This window comes from Knufia obscura (assembly GCF_036327395.1).
Source record: "Knufia obscura strain CCFEE 5817 isolate CBS 148926 chromosome Unknown scaffold_22, whole genome shotgun sequence".
In the NCBI taxonomy this organism is placed as follows: Eukaryota; Fungi; Ascomycota; class Eurotiomycetes; order Chaetothyriales; family Trichomeriaceae; genus Knufia; species Knufia obscura.
The window spans coordinates 181,241-201,807 of NW_027042708.1; the positions used below are offsets into that span (position 1 = coordinate 181,241).

Here is a 20,567-nt window from a genome sequence, read left to right on the forward strand (position 1 = left end):
TCACGGTCAGATCCGGAGCATGTGAAGTTCGAAATCAGCAGATTTTATGAATAAACGTCTTGGTAGTTATTGCACTGTCACTGCCTCCTCGTAGTATTAGGGATTGCTTCAACGGTGTCAACGCAGGTTCTTTTCAAGAGTGCTTACCTCACCGAGTGGTCTGCCACTAGTTCACAAGCCAGAGACATCTAAACCTCCCTGCTGCTCGCTACTCACCTCATCTCTCGATGTACCAGGCCAAATCCGCATCATCATCGAACTCGAAATCCATGAACCCATTTCCCATGAAGGCGAACCTGTTGCGCTCGCGATACTCCACCTCGAAATCTTCAGCTCGAATACTGCTGATCAGCTGCTTATACAGCATCGCACTCCCTCCAAAACAAGCTGTTACCCTCCCATCGACTCGATTCTTCTTGTACCAGCTCGTGCACCCCTCAGTCCACACCAACCTCTTATGCACTTCCTCCCCATACTTGACAAACTCATCAATCGCATCCTGCTTCGGCGTCACACTCCTGATGCCCTCCGTTGCCATCTTCCTTAGCCAGCTGACAATGTAGTCACCCGTCCAATTGAATGCCTCAATCAGACTCCCATGCGCAATCACCGCATTCGGTCCGCCAAACATGAAATAATTCGGCATGTGCGGCGCACAAATAGACATGTAAGATTCTGCTTCGTCTGACCACAATTCTCCGAGCTCGAATTGCTGGCTGGTACCGCTTTCTTCCTCCTTGCCGTACAGTTTGAATTGTGGCCTGAAGCTGACTTCGAAGCCTGTTGCGCAGACGATCACGTCGACATCGTGTTCGGTGCCGTCTTCAGTCATTATTGAATTAGATGTGACTTGCTTGATCGGACTTTGAGTAAGGTGGACGTTCTCGCGAAGGAACGATTCGAGGTAGCCTTCACCTGGTGTGATTCTGCGACATCCGAGTGACCACTCTGGGATGAGCATTTTGCAGAGTCGTGGGTCGTGGTTGAGCTTCTCGGCCATCTGTTCGCGGGCGAGACGGGATGCTTCTTGGGATTGTGGGCTGTCTTTCACGAACTACACAGGTCAATCAGCAAGGCGTGCGCAATGGAAGCGCGAAGGTACAGACCATCTTGAAAGCTTTGTTGATCCTATGCACCAACAGTCTTCGATGGGCCCTGTGCGCGCCCGGCTCGTCTCTGAACCTCGTCTTGTCTTCCTCGCTATACTCAGGGTTGCCGGAGATGTTCGGTCGTCCAAGCAACTTCGATGGGGGCATTCGGTAGTAGATATAGGTTGGCTTCCGTTGAAAGCTGATCACAGTTGCACCAGGGAGCTTCGCCATCTGTGGAATGATCTGGATGCCACTGCTGCCATTTCCGATCACGGCTATGCGCTTGTTGCTGTAGTCGTGGGTGTGGTTCCAGTATGCGGAGTGGGATTTCTCGCCCTCGAAGTCATCGAGGCCGGGTATCGACGGCCATTTCCAGTTGCTGCGTACGTTAGCTGCGGTCGAGGCAAGGATCGCCATGGACATACTTTAAGATACCCTGACCAGAGACCAGCACGTCTGCATACTCCACCTCCTCCTTCTCATCTCGAAGCAGTGCCAGTCTATACTGCCCCTTCTCAGCCTGCCATCTTGCCTCTTGCAACCTCGTTCCAAACTGAATGTCGCGGTCCAGGTTCCACTTCTTGGTCGTCTTCACCAAGTACTCATGGATCTCCTTTCCCGAAGCATAGAAGTGACTCCAATTCGGATTGGGATCGAAAGGAAACGCATAGATATGAGCTGGCACGTCACATTGGATGCCAGGGTAGGTATTGACCAGCCAAGTCCCGCCGAGCTCGTTCCGGCTCTCGAGGATTTTGTGCTCCACCATGTTTTGCATCTCAGGGTACTGGTGCTGAAGCTTGTGAGCGAAGAGAAGGCCGGAGAACCCAGCGCCAACCGTAACCACTTTCAACTTGCGGCGCGGTGTATATGCTGGGATGTCCTTGAACAAATCCGAGATATCTGTCTCGTCCATCGTTGATGGCCTTGAGGAGCCATCGACGGAGGCGGGCGGCATCTGACCTCCATTGTGCGCGCCATTCGATCCGTTCGTGGCCATCAAGTTGAAGACGGGTTGGTGCTTCGCTGGTATCAAGCTCCTGTCTCAACACTGCTAGATTTCAGAGTGATAGTGTCAAAGGCAGTGCGTTGGAGCGATAGTGAACGCTCGGTAGGAAAGGATGAGCTCAGTATGAAACAAGTTTCACGAACAGCACATCACCAGTCATGACAAGGACAGGACTCTCAGGTTGGGAATTGTCGCGCAGGGTGCTAATCTATGAGCAAATGAGTGCGGAGATGAGGAATTGGAGACGGAACACCGCCTTTGGGGTGTGTGCTCTTGATAGCCATATAAACACATGCCTTGCTTCAATCAAGCCAGAACTTATCACCGGATCGAACATCGGTCCCGAGCAACGCCTGCAATCGCTCATTCTTCCTTTGTAGCTCAAGCTGTTCTGCTCCTCTCTTCTGTAGGGACGGCGCGTGATGTGGCATCGAGAGCACGACAGCCAGTCACCTCAGGCAGAACGCAAAGCATATGCATAGCCGTAACGCGACGAATCTGGGCAAAGCGCTACCGAAGGTCTCGAATCTTGACTTGCGGCTTCTCAAGCTGATGCTCGCCCCGTTGTCGCCATCCGCACTAGTCCATAACTCTTGTAGCCAGTCTTGAGGCGGGGCTGGAGGTAATCAGGGCGGAAAGCTGGTGTGGCACAATCGTAGGCTCGCCGTGTACTATCAGGCAGGGTAGAGATTGTGTAGGCTAGAGTATTTCCCAGATGTGCGAGTCGGGATGATTTAGGATTCGTGGGACGGTTGAAAAAACCATGCTGCGCTCCGTTCGAATCTCGTGCTTGTTAGAGCTATGTCCTCCTCATCACTCATTAGCCAGGTCAATATCGTCCGCACGGCCTGTCTTCATGATGTGTTAGGAGCCGTAGAGTCGCACGCGCATCACTCTCGGTGGCCGATTGACGCAACACGTAACAGAGCTCGTCAAGCTTTGCCCGTCAAATACCGACACGTACACATGAATCAGATTTGCAACGCCAGGGGTTGTTCTGGTGTACGGCCTGGTTGTGGTACCGACGTCTGGCGTGCTGAGCTGTTCGGTGCTTGAGTAGGAGTTGGATTGGTTCGAGATTAGAAGAGCTTGAATTGGTTCTCTACGGGACGACAACGAGACGAAACTGCGAATATGGTCTGTACGGACTACCGTGGTCAATATAAGTTCAAGGTTACAAATTCTGAACTTGATTTGATGGTCTGCGACATGAATTCATGATATGTATCTGCTTTTCGTCGTATCCACATCTTCGTATTCTCATCATGTACATCCTCCACACAGTATCTTCAACCAAGTCTTAAAGACACTCTGTACGCGGCTGGCGTATAGCGAAGATCATAACGCTGCAGATTGTTGTCTTCGTTTGATGACCATCTGTTCGTTCAAATTTCCAGCCAAGTCCTACCACACTTCTAAGCTTTATGCTAATACTCTCACGCTGCGCTGACGCTAGTACCGAAGTATGGCGCGCAAGGGCAAGGCTGAGCGCAGGAATGGCTGTCTGTCTGTCTGCCGCATTCGTTTTGTTACAAAGCCGTTGATCGTGGCGTTATTCAGGACTTTCCTGCCTAACCGCCATGTCTCTTTATATCACCAACCAAATTGAACCTCCCACAACGAGAACAACCACGAGAATCGTGAGGATGGCAGCACCAGCCTTGTCCGCGGTAGTAACGGGACCATGTTCCTTTGTAGGATCCGTCGGTGCATTCTGACCAGCATTGGGATCACTTTCTGATGTCGCTCCTTTGGCCTGCGAAAGAGGTGCGATGTCTGCTCTGTTGAGCGTTGAGCCTATGACTGAGAGTGCTGCCATCTGGATTGTGTTAGCAATCTTCTCCCAATTCATCACAAGTACTAACCTGTTGTCCAACATCAGTCGATCCATCCCACGTGGCTGTGAACCACTCCATACCACACTGCCTGCCGTTCGAACCACCGTCGCACTGACCAGCAGCACCCTGTGCGCTAGCGGCGAGTTTTGGCACGATCGTGGCAGCTGTTGATGGGACGAGCAAAGCCGTGACTGCCATCCATCGAGCTAGGTATGCCTTGAAGCTCCTCTGATCTTGGTTGCAAAGACCTTGAGTCTCGCATTGTAGCTCGGACATGATATTGCCACCGTATTCCTGTGGGAAGAAGAGAGAATATGTACTGTTCAGAATCTCGTTGACTCGGCCGAGCCAGACGTCGCTGCCATTTGTATAGTTGTACATGTATGCTGCGCCGCCAAGCATGATTCCGTAGTTGTATGTCCAGACAAAATTGGTCTGGTCGGTACAATTGTTGTTGGAGTCGGTGTTGTCCCAGATGTAGAGCACTCCGGTGGTGGGGTCGTGTTGCATCAACTTGCTCTGATCCATCCAACTGTACACCTTCTCGGCCCAGTCAGCATAGCTGCTGTTGCCAGTAACGTACGCCAGTCGCGCCGCAAGTTGAAAGTTACCACCATTTGACACTGCATTTTTCAGGTTGTATCCCGCATTTATCGAGAACACTTGCCAGTGAAATCCACCCCCACATGTCGTCGTATCCCACTTGTCCTGCTGGAAGTTGTATACTGCTTGCGCAAGAGAAAGCCAGGAAGGCGCATCGCCGGCGGGTGCAGGGAAGTTCGACTCGACCGCATCCATCGCAGTGAAAGCCCAGAATGCTTGGTCATCTATACCCATACTCCTAGATTGGTTGGCTGGATTGAAGTTGTCATCAGCACCCTTTTGCCATTGCATTGCTTGCGATGTGACTTCGTTGTACGACGTATCGCCAGTATATTGCCAGTAATTTATGAGCGAACCGAACATGGCGCCGGCCTCCCACCAACAGTATGTACCTGGATTGTTCGGATTGCAGTTGAGACCACCTGGTAGCAATCCAGGAACTTGACCGGATTGATTGCCCGTGTAAACGGTCATCATATCGTATGCGATCGTCGAAGCGGCTGATTTAACATCATCTTGACTATTGATGTTGAGTTGTATTGCTGAAGCGAGCGTGGTAAGGAAGAGAATCAGGTACTGCATATTGTTGTCGGACAGCATCTGCTGCTCATCGCCAAAGGAATGAAGTCTGTATATCGAACAGGCGCACAGTTGCTTTTGCGCAGGTCAGTAGGGAGGAGGTGGCAGTGTCGCAACCACCTTGTGCAGGATGTATGGAATACTTTGACGAGTAAACGAAGGATCTCAAACCAATACAGGGGATGGGAAAGCTAGTCAGCCGATGTCCGAGACACACTCGGTAGATTCACTGCCTCGTAATCCTTCTGGGTTTGTATGGCGTCTAGAAATGACAAGTGACGTATCAGCGGCGTTGGCGCAAGTTTGCTGTGCTAAACTGACATTACCCGCGGGGCAGGTGTGGAGGATCAGCAATTCGAGTCGAAGAAAGAGCTTATGAATACAAGTCGCAGTTACTGTCTCCAGAGTCCGAGCTGGTAGTAATTGCATTGCCGTCAATATCGACTTCCATGGCGCAATGAGAAGTGCTAATTATCGTTGCAACAACGAAGAAGCATCAATGTTTGAGCAAACCGAAGTCCCTGAATGATTTGTCCCCCGGCACTGGGGTCGGCATCCCCACCTTCCAAGCCTGGCGAAGCTCTGCTGCTGGCGCTTAGCTAGCTTCTCCGGGTGCTTCGTTAAGCTTATTCCTGCACTCCATCGCCTGCGTAAGCTTTTTGGCAGACCGTGCGACGCGTCGCGTTCCTCTCCTCCTAAATTTCCTTCTTCACGGAGAGTGTGTAATCATTCGAGGTCTCGCACGTTGAATGCTACCTCTCGTAGTCGTACAGACTAATGGGATTCTGTTGGCTTTCCGACCTCTCGAGAGTCGTTATGCCGCCCTGTCCCGTGGCTATTGACAAATTTACCGCTTGTCAAGCACAATCTATGTCAGCCCAAATTCTTCACGAGTAAGAAGAGAAGGACTTGTGCCTGTGTAGCCATAGGAAGCGTAGCAAGAAGCAACTATAATTTTTCAAGCTCGTGGCCTTTACCGGCATCCCAACAATTGCCAGGAGAGAAAACAGTGCGAACGTCACAGCAGGGCTTTTGTTCTAATTCATAGATTTGATTGCTGCTCGATATCGCTGTAAAGCTATCTGATCTTCACAATCTACTCTCTATCTATGCAAAACTCACGCTATGTGTCATAGACATGCATCAGTCCATCTATACTCGACTTGTGTAGTCCAAATCCAGAGTCTATATTTACGCCATGCTAATCAAAGCACCACCCTATGCATCCCAATAATACCCATCATCATCGCTCAGCTTCCGCTTACTTCGGAGTGGCCGACTAAGAGGACTCTATCTCTGACCTGAAGAGCCTTGTAGCGAGCCCTTCATTTGGCTCATGCCCGGCACTAGTCGCCGCGGCGGTGACTGTGATAATGACTGCTGTTGTTGTGAGAAGGCATTTCCAGGAACACCTTCGTATTGTGTTGGCGTTCGTGCGACGCTCTCGGAACGCATTCTTCCACCCTGTTGTGTTTGGAGAGGAGCTATGTATGGCATCGAGCCCTGACTACCAGACGTGACGTGAATTGCTGGAGCACCACCGCTGGCCGAAGGCTGTGCATATGCATTGTCTTCGTAGTAGCTTGGGATCCGTGGAGCCTGTGCAGTAGAGAGGGTCGATGTTTGTGTTGGTGCTTGGTACGCCGGCGCTTCCTCCTCCTCGATCACTGCCTGTTGGTGGACCTTTCTTCGACCGACGGTGGATTGTCGGCGCATGATATTCTTGACCTCTTCAAGATCGTTGGTACGTTGTCGCTCCAGAGCAGATGAGTTCATATCTTCACGACCTTGATTGGTAGGGTCGACCACAACTCGGCGCTGATTCAAAGCTTGTGCTTGGGCTCGTTCTCGCGCTTCTCCTGGTGTATCGTTGAAGAAATCAGTCGAGCTCGAGGTAGCAGTCGTGTCTTCGGGTTTGACCGTTGGCACCAGTCGTGCGGCTTCTTTGGTCTTGTCAAACTCCTGCTTGTTTTCTCGAGCGACATCGTCAGAGATAGCAACAGAGTATGTCGGGTTGGCCTTGTCACCAGCAGCTGGACCACCACCGCCAGGAGCATAGATTGGTACTTTTCGCATGGCCTGGACCAGTGCACACATGAACTTGCTTCGTCTTGCCGCGCGAACAGACTCGATGGACCAATTGCTCTTGTGTCGAATCTCGATCTTCAGCTGGAGTTTGTTCATCTCAGCCAGATCAAGAACCTCAATGTCAACTTCCGGTTGGTAATCTCGAGCGTTTTCCTTGGAGTTGACAAAGTCTTGCATCTCCTTACGCAGCAGCTCAATGTCTTCAAATGTGGTATCGAAGCTGATGAAGAGGTTGATCTGTTCTCGCATAGCCTTCGATCGGCTGACATTGTCGACCCAAAGAGAGTTGAGAACGATGTTCGGGACTTGCGTCCTCTTGTGGTCCTTGACCTTTCGGAACATGGTGTAGAGCAAGCTGATTCGTTCAACCACAAGCTGTTCATTAGTGATGTCAACTCTATCGCCAACATCATATGGATGCTTCACGAAGAGGAAGATGCAAGAACCAAGCAGTTCCTGAGCGGTGGCTGAAAAGACGAAGGATAGTGACAGGAGGGCAGTACCCGCAGTAGCCAGAGTCGTAGTAAAATTCTGGTTCAACCATGCCACGAAGATGAAGACGCACATAACGAAGACGACAGTCATTAGCAGGTTGTCCAAAACGGTGATGGCTTGGTCGACGTCGCGCATGCTATTAGCCAAAGCAGCTCGTTCTCGGCCAAATTCACTGACTCGAAGAACCATCTCGTCCAAGCTGATGTCGCCATTACCATCCAGGTCAAGAGCTGAGAATATCTCCTCAGCATCCTCTTCTTTGTCGTGACCGAAGACTTCAATCATGTCCTCGAGGTAGAGGGCCTCCTTGCCTTCGAGCACAAATGACAACCACAATCTTCGTGCAAGTGCTTCCGAGGACTTTCTCTTTTCAAGGGCCAGAATGACCAAGGAGTGCGATGCGGTAGGATTAAAGACCTGCTTCCCTGTGATCTCACTAGCCATGTTGCCAAATGCCGATGTAATTCCTTCTCCGACTCTTTGCACGCCCTGAAGCAGTCGCATGGGTGTAGCGCTACCAGAGCGCTTGTGGCCAGGAGTAGCGAGGTTGTTGATACCAAGTACATCACTAATGATGTAGTCCTCCTCTGCGAACTCTGGGCAGTATGTAGGGAACATGCTCTTGGAGGCCTCGTACAGTTGTGTGATGAGGTTGATGTTTCTCTTAGAATCCTTAATCTTCGAGTCAAACTGTTTTCTGTGGTAGCTGATGGAGATGAGCTGGATGAGGATCTTCTCGACCAGCAAGATAAGGGTCGAGAACAGGCAAGCAGCCAGGACCTTCTCCATGATATCGAGCCATTGGCCGTTGGTATCAGTATTTCTTCGTCCAGGAGTCCTAGTCATGAGCGGTCTGAAGGTAACCAGATTTGTAACAGCCCACCCAACCAGCGAGAGCGGAATTTCCAGCGCAGCCAGAATGAGAGCATATTTTCTTGTACCCGAGCTGACGACACCGACGATGAACTGGAAGATGAAGGGGAGGAACCTGGCGATCAATTTGGAGACCCAGACGGAACACCAGACAACCTCGATCCAAGTGAAGAACCAGGTAATTCGTGTGCCTCCAATTCTTGCGTTCGGTGCTGCTGTGGCTCCAACGATAATAGGCACAGCAATCAGTAACGCAAGCGGAGCGACGTAGAGGAGATATCGTGTTACGACGGAGAAGTGGTAGACCTTGTTGTAGAAGCGACCCATGGCCGTGAGCGATCCATCTTGAGGAGCCTTCTCGCCTTTCCCTTGCTCTTCCAGCTTCCGTCTTCTGCCGCCTGGTCTGCGAAAGTGAGAGTGATGACTTGTGACCTGCGAGTCCAGCGCTGGATCTATCTTTTCATTGGAAGGATCGACAGTTGAGGTGTTTGTCTTCGCCTTGCGAGCACCAGTGCTCTTCGAGGTTGTAACTTTTGTGAGAGGAATATCGATCGTAACGTCGTTTGGGTTATTACCGCTAGGTTGAGGAGGTGGAGGCGGCATCTCATCTGAATTGTAATGTCCGAGTCTCTGGAACCCGTCTCTTGAGAATCTCTTTTGTGACATATCGAGTAGGAAAGTCGTCAAAAATGTGTGCGGTACTAGAAGTGTATAGTCAAAGGCCAGCCACCAAGTCGATCATGAAAGTGAAAAGCGACAGTGATCTCAACTGTGGTGTAAAAGTGGCCGTCAATGGTATGCAATTGCTAAATAAAATCGACTTTGAAACACTACACTGACCCCGATATGGTCAGGGTGGTTCTGTGTGCTGAGAAGATGTCTCGTTTGTGGTGACGTGAAGACGCAAGGAAAGAACGAAATGCTGTCTGCTTGCCGTTGACAAAGAAACACAGGCCAGCTGGGAAAATTGTTTGTTCACAATGCTCGTTGCGAAAGAATGGCGATTATCGAGATGAGAGATGCACAAAAGAACGATCGGATCCCTTCGATGGGTTGCTCAAGAGCAGAAATCTCTCACACCTTCAGATTCCGTTGACACCTCGACACGTAACAAGAACTTCAAAATTCCGATTCCCTGCGTAAGCTTCCCCCAGGGGTCTTGCATTTCTGCGCGCCTCCAACTCCGCTGTCCGTCTCCAATGCCGTCACTTCTTCTGTTTACTTGAGTAAAAAGAGCTTAGCAAGAGCTGGAAATAGCGTAGTGCTTCCTACAAGGGCCGAGGTGGCGCTCCTGTTGGGCGAGGGTTGAGCGCCTCAAACAGCACTGAAACGACCACTCTTGGCCAGGATTTAGATAGCCGATATCCTGAGCCAACGCCTTGGCGATTGGTTGGCCCCTGAAATTGAGACCGAAGCTGCTTCTTCTCAGCGATGGGGCCATCACGGGAGTAGCTGGTCACCAAGTTCTCGACCTGAAGTGACCGTTCGAAGCTGATGTAGGACTATGGTGGCGACTACAGAAGGACGCAACCGGGGTGTCGCCAACAATATGTTGCTGAGGCATATGTCATGTGATTACGATGCTGTCGACGAAGATTTGGTAGCTTGCATGCCATGTTCGGAAACTCAGCTCGACGGGTGCTAAGAAGCCAAGCGAACAAAACAACCTCGACAAAGATCACGCCGCGCCGATTCTGCTGATCGCTCGGGGACCAATCAAGACCTGCATCAAGAGGTGTGGCTGCCAGTTCTATACATCGCATACCATTTCCGCACGCATGGAGCTGAACACACCTCCACAGCTTCTCGTGGCTCGCTGTCAGGCAGCGTTCGGCCGTCCTACGCACCGCTATCTAGTCATCCTCACCGCTGTCCTCCTCCTCCCACCCAAAAGCATACTTATCCCCAATTTCTGTCAATCCATTATACAGGTCCTCCTTCTCCTCCACTGGAACCGCCCTGCTATACCTCGTCACCAGGTCTCTCAGCTGAAACACGTTCTGCTTTGTCTTGAACGAAGTCGTAAATCCTGCAGACAACGATGACTCCTGACCGGAACTGATGGCTGCCGTATCAGGAGATATGAATAGATCAGCAGGGTACGCGTCCAGTCGTGGGAAGCCGAGAGGGACTGTGAAGCGCTCGACGATAGCCTCTTCGTTATAGCGACGACGGAGGAGTTCCTCACGGTCTAGAGGCTGCGGTGGCGTGCTGCCGTTCGAAGTTCGTTTAGGATGACGAGACGTGTCGAGTTGTGTGAAGACATGCTTTCGTGGTTGCCTTCGATCTGCGAGCGCCAAGGTATTCGGCACCAACGACGAGGATTCTGGTGTGAAACCAATATCGAACTTTTCTGAACCGTCCTCTTCTGTTTCATCTTCGGCTGTTACCTCCCTCCCACGCTGATTGCCATTCGCAGTTGCTGCCGGTCTATTTTGCTGCTCATTCCAATCGACAGTCAAGCCCAACTCCCAGACGTTTCTTCCCTCATCGGAACTCAACGTCTGCTCAAATTGCGCCATCGAACTTCCCCTTGCAGAACCATCTCTCAACCTCATCGGCAACGTAACACTCTCCACAGCAGCGGCCATGAGCGCCGTACTTTCCCATTCACTCGTCACATCGACCCGTGCATACTCCGGCAATCGATCAGGTAATGTCGAAAGTCTCACATACGCACTCGCCAACTTCGACATCTCACTCAAACTCCTTGCAGCATTCGCCTTCCTCGCCACAGCCTTGTCCCTACTCACCTGCCTCGTATCCTCAAGACCATAAACCCAGATGCATTTCTTCCCATATTCATCCCTCAGCGCATCAACATAACTTCCCGTCCACCCACCCCAAGCATCATCCACTCCCGCGAAAACCTGAAAACCCTGCAGACTATCACACTCCTCGGCGAATAACCTTACATCCCGATCCAGCAGATCCGCCTCTCGATCAACATCCTTGAACAGCTCCTCGCCTGCACCCCACGACTCAAACGGACTCAGCTGGCTATGCAGTGTATACTCATTGAGCTGGACTATACTCCTCGGATGGAAGAAAACACGATTGAAATCGGACCAATACCGCACCTGCTCCTTCCTCAGCTGACTCGTCGGTAACCCCGCGTCAAGGTCCGCTTGGTAAGAGATCGGCGCAATAGGTTGCTGTTTTATCGTCGTGAGCCCGTTCTCACGCCATATCCCTGCTGCTGGTCCACGCTGAGAGGTGTCAGATGTGGATGTATCATCGTAAAGCGCATTGCGTTGTCTGAGCGTGCCGAAGCCCCCCTTCAGATCGTAGATTACTGTTCGTGGTGTGTAGGTGTCGCTGCCGTCTGTGCCGATGCCGGGTCGGAAGTGGATGTCATGGTCTACTATGCTGGGTTCGGTGTTGGGTGTGTACGTGAAGTAGGATTCCTGTGGCAGTCAGAGCACGTTAGTGCGTGCTGTTGAGAGGAAAGCAGTCTGGTGTCAGGTTTGTGGTCGATTGCGTGGAAGGACCAGCCACTTGGCGTCGAAGGATGGCACGAGATCTGGCGGGGTGTCACGGCCGCTGACCTACCTGTATGTTCCAGAAGTGCGTAGCAAGGTAATTGGCGCGCTGACCAAACTGTAGAGTCACGATCTCATGCATGCTAAGTGGGCTCTGAATTGGTCACTTGATACTCTGATATCGAGACGAACGTCAATATCTATCTTTCATCAACGAGGGCAGGCAGCTAGGCGTGAAATAGTTGGGTGCTAACCGTTTTCTCCGACGCCCGGGGAACGGTGCATATATGCCTCTAATGGCTCTGCTGTTTTAAGGGTTCGCCACGGTCGACAGACCTCGATAGATCAGCATGGTGAAGACGATGCGATACGTAGCCTTGGACTGGATGTAATGTAGCAGAGGTGCTGATCCGTGATTGCTATATGGTTGAAAGCACGCGGTGTGGTCTGTGGTCGAGTTTGGCACACTCACCAGGAGTTTGGAATAAATTTGCACGATAACGAAATGCATTATGCATATTAAATTATGCTGCCATGAACATTGTTACTTCAGGGTCCACGACCAGACTCAGAGCGCCTCCAGGAGAAGTAAAGCTAACTGCGACGCTATGATCGTCAATCGCACTTGGGATACACTATATGTGCCTACAACGCTTCCTATACATCGCTAGCTGCCATACTCATACACGACGCCTGCTTTGAATCCGGAAACCGATGATTTTCCTTCTCGACCGAAGCATTGTACCGGCGCTGGAGCTGGATCTCTGCCTTGATGTCTTGAATTCCATGTCCGAGCATGACCAGCCATGTTGCAAGGGGTTCAATCCAAACAACGGCTCGGAGCGCCTCACAGAAAGTAGAAAGTAGGCTATACTGACCGCAGCCTTCCCAACGACAGTGCCCTTGGTGTCGCCACGGCTCCTGCATAACAAGATGGCTGCCAGCGAACCGCTTCTTGCTTAGAAGTCCTCGCCGACGAGCCAACTCTGCCCTCCTGCTCAACTCGTCTTCTTCCCCTGCTGCTTATCCCTCTCAGCCTTCCTCAGCGCTCTCTTCCTAATATCCACATGCATATTCCTGTTGATCACAAGCAGCAAATTGCTCATCGGCCCAAGCAAATATGTAATGGCAAACGTCACAACAGCGTGACTCCAATACGGGCTTCCCGTGGACGCGAAACCAACAGATCCGCCTCTCCGCCCGATCTTGCTCAATGCGCTCTTGACAAAATTCTTCTCATTTGGCACGATGATACTCGCCTTCTTGATCTTGGACATGGCGGAGGTGATGAGGTATGCCTGCACAAAGTGGACGGTAATGCCCTGCGGCGCAAGTTCACCCGCGAGGGCGTTCGACCATTGCTGGAGGAATGCTTTGGAGCCAGAGTATGTCGCGAGGAGCGGTGTAGGCGTGAGACCACCAAGGGAACCCATGGTCAGGATTAATCCCTTCTTGTTTGGCAGCATATGTGGCAGCACAAGCTGGGTGACTCGTAGTGTAGCATGGCAGTTGATGTTGATTATGCTCTCCATCTCTTGCCTTTCTGTTTCCGCGAAGGGGACCGGGATGCTGTGGGATTGTCCGACATTGTTGATCAGGATCGCGATCTTCTTTCCTTCGACTAGTGCCTGCAGGTTGCTGTAGTCCTTGTCGGTAGCCTTCGAGAAGTCGATCGCTATGGTCTCGATCTCAGTCGAGGAGTACTTGTTCTTGATCGTGTTCGCGACATTGTCTAGCTTCGACTTCGTCCTTGAGGCGAGGATCAGGTCGAAGCCTTTCGCTGCGAGTTGAGATGCGAATTCCTTGCCCAAGCCATCTGATGCGCCGGTGATGACTGCCCACGAACCTTTGGGTCCGAAGGACGAGAGCTGTCATTGTTAGCTTGTTCCTGCGGCCTGCAAGTGTGTTCTCACCGATTGTCCAGGCAGGACGAAAGTGCTCAGAAGCACTCTGCCCACAGTATAGATGATCGATGCGAGAGAAAGTGCGCCCACTCCGATCAATGTTGTTGACAGCGCATTTTGGACTCCTAACGGTCCCAGGTCGTACGGCATCCTAACGTCTGGCGAGCTGGGGCTGCTTGAATTACAGCGCACACTTTGATCCTTCGTCGTCTAGACCGGCAGCGGGGCTGATCTTGGCCAAATATGGTGTTGCGTTGGGGGCAGGTGTTCGCTTAACACAGTGCAGGTCAGGGATGTTCTTGCATGTGCATAAAATAATCGACTTTCAAAAAGTGCTCGATTGAATAGCTGGGAATTATTGATTGAAAGAGCACATACTCGTGTACTTTGGTCTATTGAAGAACCTCGACACAGCGTTGCAGAATGGATCAGCTAAAGGAGTACATGCCGGATGTCGCAGATGGTTATCTACCGCTTTTCGTCCTGATCGTATGCAGTTCGTACAGCCCATGCAAGATGCATCCTAATGATACCTTTAGGTCGGCGTCACGGCAGTGACCAACGCTATGCAATGCTACAAAGACATGTCCTACCTCCAGCGAATCTACAGTCCGCCTCCACCATCCCACAGTCTCAACCTCAAGACCACAGCCATAACCAGCACAATAGAAGAAGACAACATTACACCACCCGATAGGCGCAGACCATCCGTTGCCTCCATCGTCAGCGTCGAGCCACCCTCCTCAGCAGTAACACCCCTATCAGCCCGGACTTTTGGGACATGGAACTACGCAGTCGGTGTCGCAAGAATAATAGCTGCATATCACATGAACGAGCGGAGCTGGTACATGATGTCCCTCTATACCAACGTGATCGGTCTCATCCACTTCTGCTCGGAGGCATTCGTGTACAAAACTGCGAAACCACAAGGTCCATGGCTTGTCCCTGTCTCTGTTGCAACAGTCGGTCTGGTTTGGCACTTCTTGCAGATGGACCACTATATCAAGGCATAGCTCACGTTGTAGTTTTCGCGTCAGAAGGCGGCACCTCGACTTGTTCTCCCTCCTCTTTAGCCAGCTTCTTCCTGTACAGCTTCCCCCCACAACCTTGCAGTCTTGATGCAGCCTGCTCAGGCGTGATGTCTCGCTGTGGCTCGCCTAACATCTCATATCCCACCAAGAACTTCCTGACCGTCGCAGACCGCAAAAGAGGAGGGTAGAAGTGGAAATGTAGACTGCTACACTCGATCTCTTCTTCACTTCCCTCCAACGGCGCCTGATGAATACCCATGCTATAAGGGAAGCTCGTCTCGAAAAGGTTATCGTACCGCCTCGTCACCTCCGCAATAGCCTCGGCGAACTGTGCTTGCTCTTTCTCATTCAGATCCACCAATGCCCTGGCATGCCGCCTTGGCAAAACCATGACCTCGAATGGCCAAGTCGCCCACCATGGACACACCACCAAGAACCCATCATTCTGAAACACAATCCTCTCCTCCTTCTCCGTCTCAAGTTTCGCATAGTCGACCAGCAGATGTGTCCCCTTCTCCCTCTTGTACTTCCTCAGCTGCTCCATCTCCGCCGCCGGCTCCTCAGGCAAGCTCGTCTGCATCCATATCTGACCATGGGGATGTGGGTTACTGCAGCCCATCGCACTCCCCTTATTCTCGAAGATCTGCATGTACCTGTACTGATCCTGCACTCTCGCCCCATCATCACCCGGCGAACGCGGCGGCACAAAACCAGTTTTCTTCAGACCCGCCAACGGAGAGTCAGGAGAGAGATGCGCAGCGTAGATATCAGTCCACATCTGCACAACCTTCACGATCTCATTTGGACTCATATCCGCCAGTGTCAGATCATGCCGCTTGCTGAATGTAAGGACGTAGCATTTCCCCTTCTCGGCCTGTGCGACCAGTAATGAATCCTCTAGACTCCCCTCCGCATTCGGATTTGTGTACTCTTCTTGCACCTCCTTCACAGCACTGTAGTCGTTGACGAAGACGAAGGTTGAGTCGTAGTTCGGATTCGTGTCGCCGCTTGCACGCTGGTTGCCAGGACAAAGGTAGCATTTAGCATCGTATTGAGGTAGTTCGATTGTGCCGGGCTTTTCTTGCTGGCCTTGCCATGGTCGTTTGGTTCGGTGGGGTGAGACGAGGATCCAGCTGCCGCGGAGGGGGTTATACCGACGGTGGGAGATGTCGTTGAGGATTGCTTCGGGCATTCTGTAGGCGGAAAGGAGAGTAAGTGAGGTGCTCTTGGTAACAGGTGAGCTGCTGCCGTCAATTCGAGGTCGCGGGTTGCTGGACGTTCTCCCTCAGTATTAGACCTTTCGGATTCGGCTGGTCTAGTGTCGCAAAGACCTAGAAGGACAACGCAAGGAGCTGAAAGCTTTGAGACCGTGATTTAGTGGTGTTAGCAGCACAAGATATTGAGGCAGGCTTTATCATATGCGCTCGGTGTAGCACTTCGCGAAACGGCGGAAAATCAAGGCAAGTGGGGAGCACAGTGTAGCATTCAGATTGATTCTTCTTCCTTAGGAGGGCGCTGAGCGGCCAATAGCGGCTGGATACTGTTTCATGGTTGCGCTTGCTTCTGCGATGCTTTCGTAAAGCATGAGCTCGATCTGCAGCGAGAAATGCACCTGTTGTTGAGTGATCAGTTTCTGGAAAGACTCGAGAAACTCGACGTCACCGAGGGACAATGTGAGCTATTCCTAGCACGGTTAGCTTGGACCAGAACATGTGGTTACAGTGAGCAAGGAGGCAGAACAGGTCATGGTAAAATGCTCATAATGATTGCTCTTGTCGCAGCTATCGTGTGACTTCTCTCAAGCTATGAAAGTTTGAATGCGCTGTTCCTCGCTTGCTTATGCCTTGTCTCTATGCATCCGGAACCCCATCCCAAACTCAGCAGTAGCCATGTTCTTGATATAAGCTAGTTCAATGCCCGCCTATGTCTGGTCCTCTCCTTCCAAGCCATCACCCGTTGTCTGTGGTTGAGCATCTGCAAGCATATATCATTGGTCTCAACCCCTCACAGACAGTGATCTTAGCCTCCCAGCTGCATGCTCTCCGGGTATTCGGCAGACACAAGCTGGGTGAGTGATGAAGTCCACCTTGTCGGTATCGGCATAGCCCCAGTGACCCGATTTTCGATAGTCGCAGTCTGGATCTTGACATGGGATGAGCTCTTCCGTCTTGTGTGCTCCGGTGTGTCAGCGACAGCCCTATCCTTGAGCTTTTGGTGAAGATGAGAACAGTAGGCATTGAGTATGCCTAAAGATGGGATGTTGAGACTTACTAGTTGGCTGCTTACGACATTTGTCGCAGTATTGTTGCTTGAAGATCTTCTTGCACATGTTGTTCAGGAATGTTTTGTGGATCAAGAGATTCAGAGTGTGGTAGATGATGGCTGAGTATTGGTAGGGTTGGAACTCGGATAATTGGTTGTACTATGGGTTCAATAGTGGACGTGCTTTCGTGGATTTTGTGGAGAAGAGTATGGAAGATTTTGGGAAAAGAGTTTGATATTTCAAGACCATATGCGTTGGTATCAAAGCTGGAGACCACTTCACCAACCTATTGTGTCTGTGTCGTCTTCTGTCGTGTCGAACATGAGCCAACACAGTGACATCCGTTTAGTAGGGCAGGCGCGATAGTCGAAGAACATCGGGGAAGATGGCCTGAAATTGCCCCGACCGTGCCATTTGTCACATCCTTATCACCTTTCTTTCCATCATCTTCCGGTCTTCAAGTGAGGCGAAAGTCACAGAGGACAAACGGCATTGGCCAACAAATCACAAAGTAGTGGTCTCCTGTTGAACAAATAGGGTCTGTCACGTGATGACCAGCGTTCGTGTTACATGAGGAGTGATCAGAACAAGTTGCTCATAAGAAGCTCAAGCGACTGCTCAAACGACACAGGCTCTTCCGCACACTACCAGTCGAAGAAAAGCACCCTTACCGTCTCGGACCATAGATATCTGTCAATGCGCTTGGTGCCCGCTCTCACGCAACGTATTTCAGTTCGTCTTGGTGCAGCGAACGTGATATGTTTGACTCGGCCCGATAACCTCTTGGTTGTGCTCGGCTCCGGTCTAGCTTGGGTAGCTCCCATGAGAAGGACAGATTCGGCTGCGAACGCTTCGCTACCCAACGTCGGTGTAACGCCAGAATTTGATGGTCATTCACACGCTGTCCACGTGCGGAGAGACTATCGTGGCTGGTGTGCCACAAAAGCTATATCACAAAATTGGTCAACTATTGTCAAATCCATCTCGTGTGGTAGAATAGCGATGTGCTTTGAATTTGTGTTTCGAGGTCATTCTTCTGTGCATGCCCTCATGGACCGTTGTCAAGCGGTGATTCATGGTCGACGTCGTTATTCAAGCTTGATACACTGTCAGCATTGTCCCACCCCAGTGGTTCTGTTGCCAGCTGTTTCCCAGAACCGGCATGTAGTCAGCCTGGCATTTGTAGGATCATATCAACCACAGTGTTACTCAACCAGAGCAAGGCAGCGGTGCTTCGTATGCAGGTCAGGGTTATGTAAGCCACCAAAGCATGAGGTAAGGCAGGACGGCAGCAAACGTGGCACGCGTGGTTAAAAGACGGAACACCTGTCACGAGACGAACAAGGCTAAGATAAGATAAGCGGAGGACACCTGCCGGAACTGAGGTTCGTCGGAGCTTTGCTCCCCTGAGCATCGGAGGGGTACGTCAGCGCATGTCAACAAACATTTTCTTCAGCAAAACTGGACTTCGAGCCCCGCAGCCACGTTGTTCTCGAGAGATGATCTCGGAAGAGCTCACAGAGGAAATGTTGAGCTCTGACAGATGCTGACGAGTAATTCAAGCATTTGCGTATTCTGAAAGAGGCAGCTTCGTTCAGCTCGATTGGTCGATGAGCTGTCTCAGTAGTCAGTATTGAAGGCTTTGTCATGCGAGTCCCTGCAAGAAGTGAATAAAGTGCCCCGCATGTCATGGATAGATGACGATGCAGAATTCTGACTGAGGTCGACGGAGCGAGCTACGTCGAACGTTATATATCACCTCGATATCCGGCCCCTCCCACGAGTACAAAATTTGTATCTTCAAGCACTGACATCCAGAGAACATCCCAACCTCACGAAGACAAACAGAATTACATAGCAACCGCCATCATGCCGATCGAAATCCCAAAGGCCGAACACCTCCTCGACCTTCTGTCCTTGAAGGGCAAGGTCATTGTCGTTACCGGTGCCTCCGGCCCACGAGGCATGGGTATCGAAGCTGCCCTCGGATGTGCTGAGATGGGTGCCGACCTCGCCATCACATACAACTCAAGATCGAAAGGTGCTGAGGAGAACTGCGAAAGAATCAAGAAAGATTACGGTGTCAAGGCCAAGGCATACAAGTGTCAAGTCAATGACTACAACAATGTCGAGCAGCTAGTCAAGGATGTTGTCAAGGACTTTGGCAAGATCGATGGCTTCGTCGCCAACGCCGGTGCCACCGCCGACGCAGGTATCATCGACGGATCCGTTGAAAAGTTGAACGAGGTCATCACCATTGACTTGCTCGGAACCGCATACTGCGCAAAGGCTGTCGGCGCTCACTTCAGAGAGCGAGGAACCGGCTCATTCGTCATCACCTCCTCCATGTCCGGTCACATTGCCAACTATCCTCAAGAGCAGACTTCATACAACGTCGCTAAGGCTGGCTGCATCCACATGGCCAAGTCCCTAGCCAACGAATGGCGAGACTTTGCTCGAGTCAACTCCATTTCCCCAGGTTACATCGATACCGGTCTGTCCGACTTCGTTGACAAGAAGACGCAGGATCTGTGGAAGAGCATGATCCCGATGAACCGAAATGGTGATGCGAAGGAGTTGAAGGGAGCTTACGTTTACTTCTTGTCTGATGCTAGCACATACACCACTGGTGCTGATCTGCTCATCGACGGTGGCTACACTTGCCGATAGATTGGGTGCGCAGGTGAAAGTCTTATCAACAGGATGGGCGGCTCACACATTAGGGCGCGAGAGATGAAAGAAGGAGGAACACATCGAAATTTCACAGCCAGAATGTAATGCCGCATTCGTCGTTCAATTGATCTTTCGTTGTATCATTCTGCCTTCTTGATTTAGATGACTTGTGCTCACGAAGAACCACTTCTCCTTGTGCATTTGATGCCTCCCTCGATGTGTCTGGCGCGATCATGCAGGTTCATGTTCGTTCTCTACCGACGCCCCATCTGAACGACCAAACTTCAGCGCAGTCAGCAGCATTCAGCATGTTTTAGGAGTATCAAACCAAGCTGTTCCGTTCATACGGATGATTCGATGTAGGAAATAGCATGACATACCCTGATTGGTTCCTGCCGCCTTCGCCCACAAAATTTACGCACGTGACCTCAGCTACCGAGATGATTTTGAGCTCGTTGCCGGTTCTATAATTCTAAATGAGTATGGGCGGCAGTGACATAGATGTACTCTGCCTGGTCTGGCACTGTCGAAAGGGACCATCGCTCACTTCATTGCCTTCAAGGGAAGCGTACAGGCTGCTCGCAGCCAGTGCATAGTTTGCACTCCAATCGTGACGCGCACACTCTTTGCACTGATTC

General features: G+C 51.2%; 8 protein-coding genes across 8 annotated transcripts; 2 read left to right on the forward strand and 6 right to left on the reverse strand.

Moving 5' to 3' along the window:
* Window positions 1-217: 217 nt before the first annotated feature.
* PMZ80_010957 (uncharacterized protein) lies at window positions 218-2,091 on the reverse strand (the record flags this gene model as incomplete). The annotated part of the gene is made up of 3 exons (XM_064879345.1): window positions 218-1,054; window positions 1,107-1,470; window positions 1,517-2,091. 3 exons carry the CDS (start codon window positions 2,089-2,091, stop codon window positions 218-220), a joined length of 1,776 nt encoding a protein of 591 aa, XP_064724928.1.
* Window positions 2,092-3,688: 1,597 nt separating this feature from the next.
* Window positions 3,689-5,123, reverse strand: PMZ80_010958 (uncharacterized protein; the record flags this gene model as incomplete). Its single annotated transcript, XM_064879346.1, has 2 exons — window positions 3,689-3,919; window positions 3,966-5,123. 2 exons carry the CDS (start codon window positions 5,121-5,123, stop codon window positions 3,689-3,691), a joined length of 1,389 nt encoding a protein of 462 aa, XP_064724929.1.
* Window positions 5,124-6,410: 1,287 nt separating this feature from the next.
* On the reverse strand, window positions 6,411-9,242 carry PMZ80_010959 (uncharacterized protein; the record flags this gene model as incomplete). Its single annotated transcript, XM_064879347.1, has 1 exon — window positions 6,411-9,242. One exon carries the CDS (start codon window positions 9,240-9,242, stop codon window positions 6,411-6,413), a length of 2,832 nt encoding a protein of 943 aa, XP_064724930.1.
* Window positions 9,243-10,429: 1,187 nt separating this feature from the next.
* On the reverse strand, window positions 10,430-12,200 carry DML1 (mtDNA inheritance, partitioning of the mitochondrial organelle; the record flags this gene model as incomplete). The annotated part of the gene is made up of 2 exons (XM_064879348.1): window positions 10,430-11,983; window positions 12,129-12,200. The coding sequence occupies 2 exons, from the start codon at window positions 12,198-12,200 to the stop codon at window positions 10,430-10,432; spliced, it is 1,626 nt and encodes a 541-aa protein (XP_064724931.1).
* An 856-nt stretch (window positions 12,201-13,056) lies between these two features.
* On the reverse strand, window positions 13,057-14,112 carry PMZ80_010961 (uncharacterized protein; the record flags this gene model as incomplete). The annotated part of the gene is made up of 2 exons (XM_064879349.1): window positions 13,057-13,926; window positions 13,972-14,112. The coding sequence occupies 2 exons, from the start codon at window positions 14,110-14,112 to the stop codon at window positions 13,057-13,059; spliced, it is 1,011 nt and encodes a 336-aa protein (XP_064724932.1).
* A 273-nt stretch (window positions 14,113-14,385) lies between these two features.
* ERG28 (ergosterol biosynthesis protein) lies at window positions 14,386-14,975 on the forward strand (the record flags this gene model as incomplete). Its single annotated transcript, XM_064879350.1, has 2 exons — window positions 14,386-14,451; window positions 14,502-14,975. 2 exons carry the CDS (start codon window positions 14,386-14,388, stop codon window positions 14,973-14,975), a joined length of 540 nt encoding a protein of 179 aa, XP_064724933.1.
* Window position 14,976: 1 nt separating this feature from the next.
* Window positions 14,977-16,185, reverse strand: GAL7 (galactose-1-phosphate uridyl transferase; the record flags this gene model as incomplete). Its single annotated transcript, XM_064879351.1, has 1 exon — window positions 14,977-16,185. One exon carries the CDS (start codon window positions 16,183-16,185, stop codon window positions 14,977-14,979), a length of 1,209 nt encoding a protein of 402 aa, XP_064724934.1.
* A 2,940-nt stretch (window positions 16,186-19,125) lies between these two features.
* On the forward strand, window positions 19,126-19,926 carry LXR1 (L-xylulose reductase; the record flags this gene model as incomplete). The annotated part of the gene is made up of 1 exon (XM_064879352.1): window positions 19,126-19,926. One exon carries the CDS (start codon window positions 19,126-19,128, stop codon window positions 19,924-19,926), a length of 801 nt encoding a protein of 266 aa, XP_064724935.1.
* Window positions 19,927-20,567: the final 641 nt, after the last annotated feature.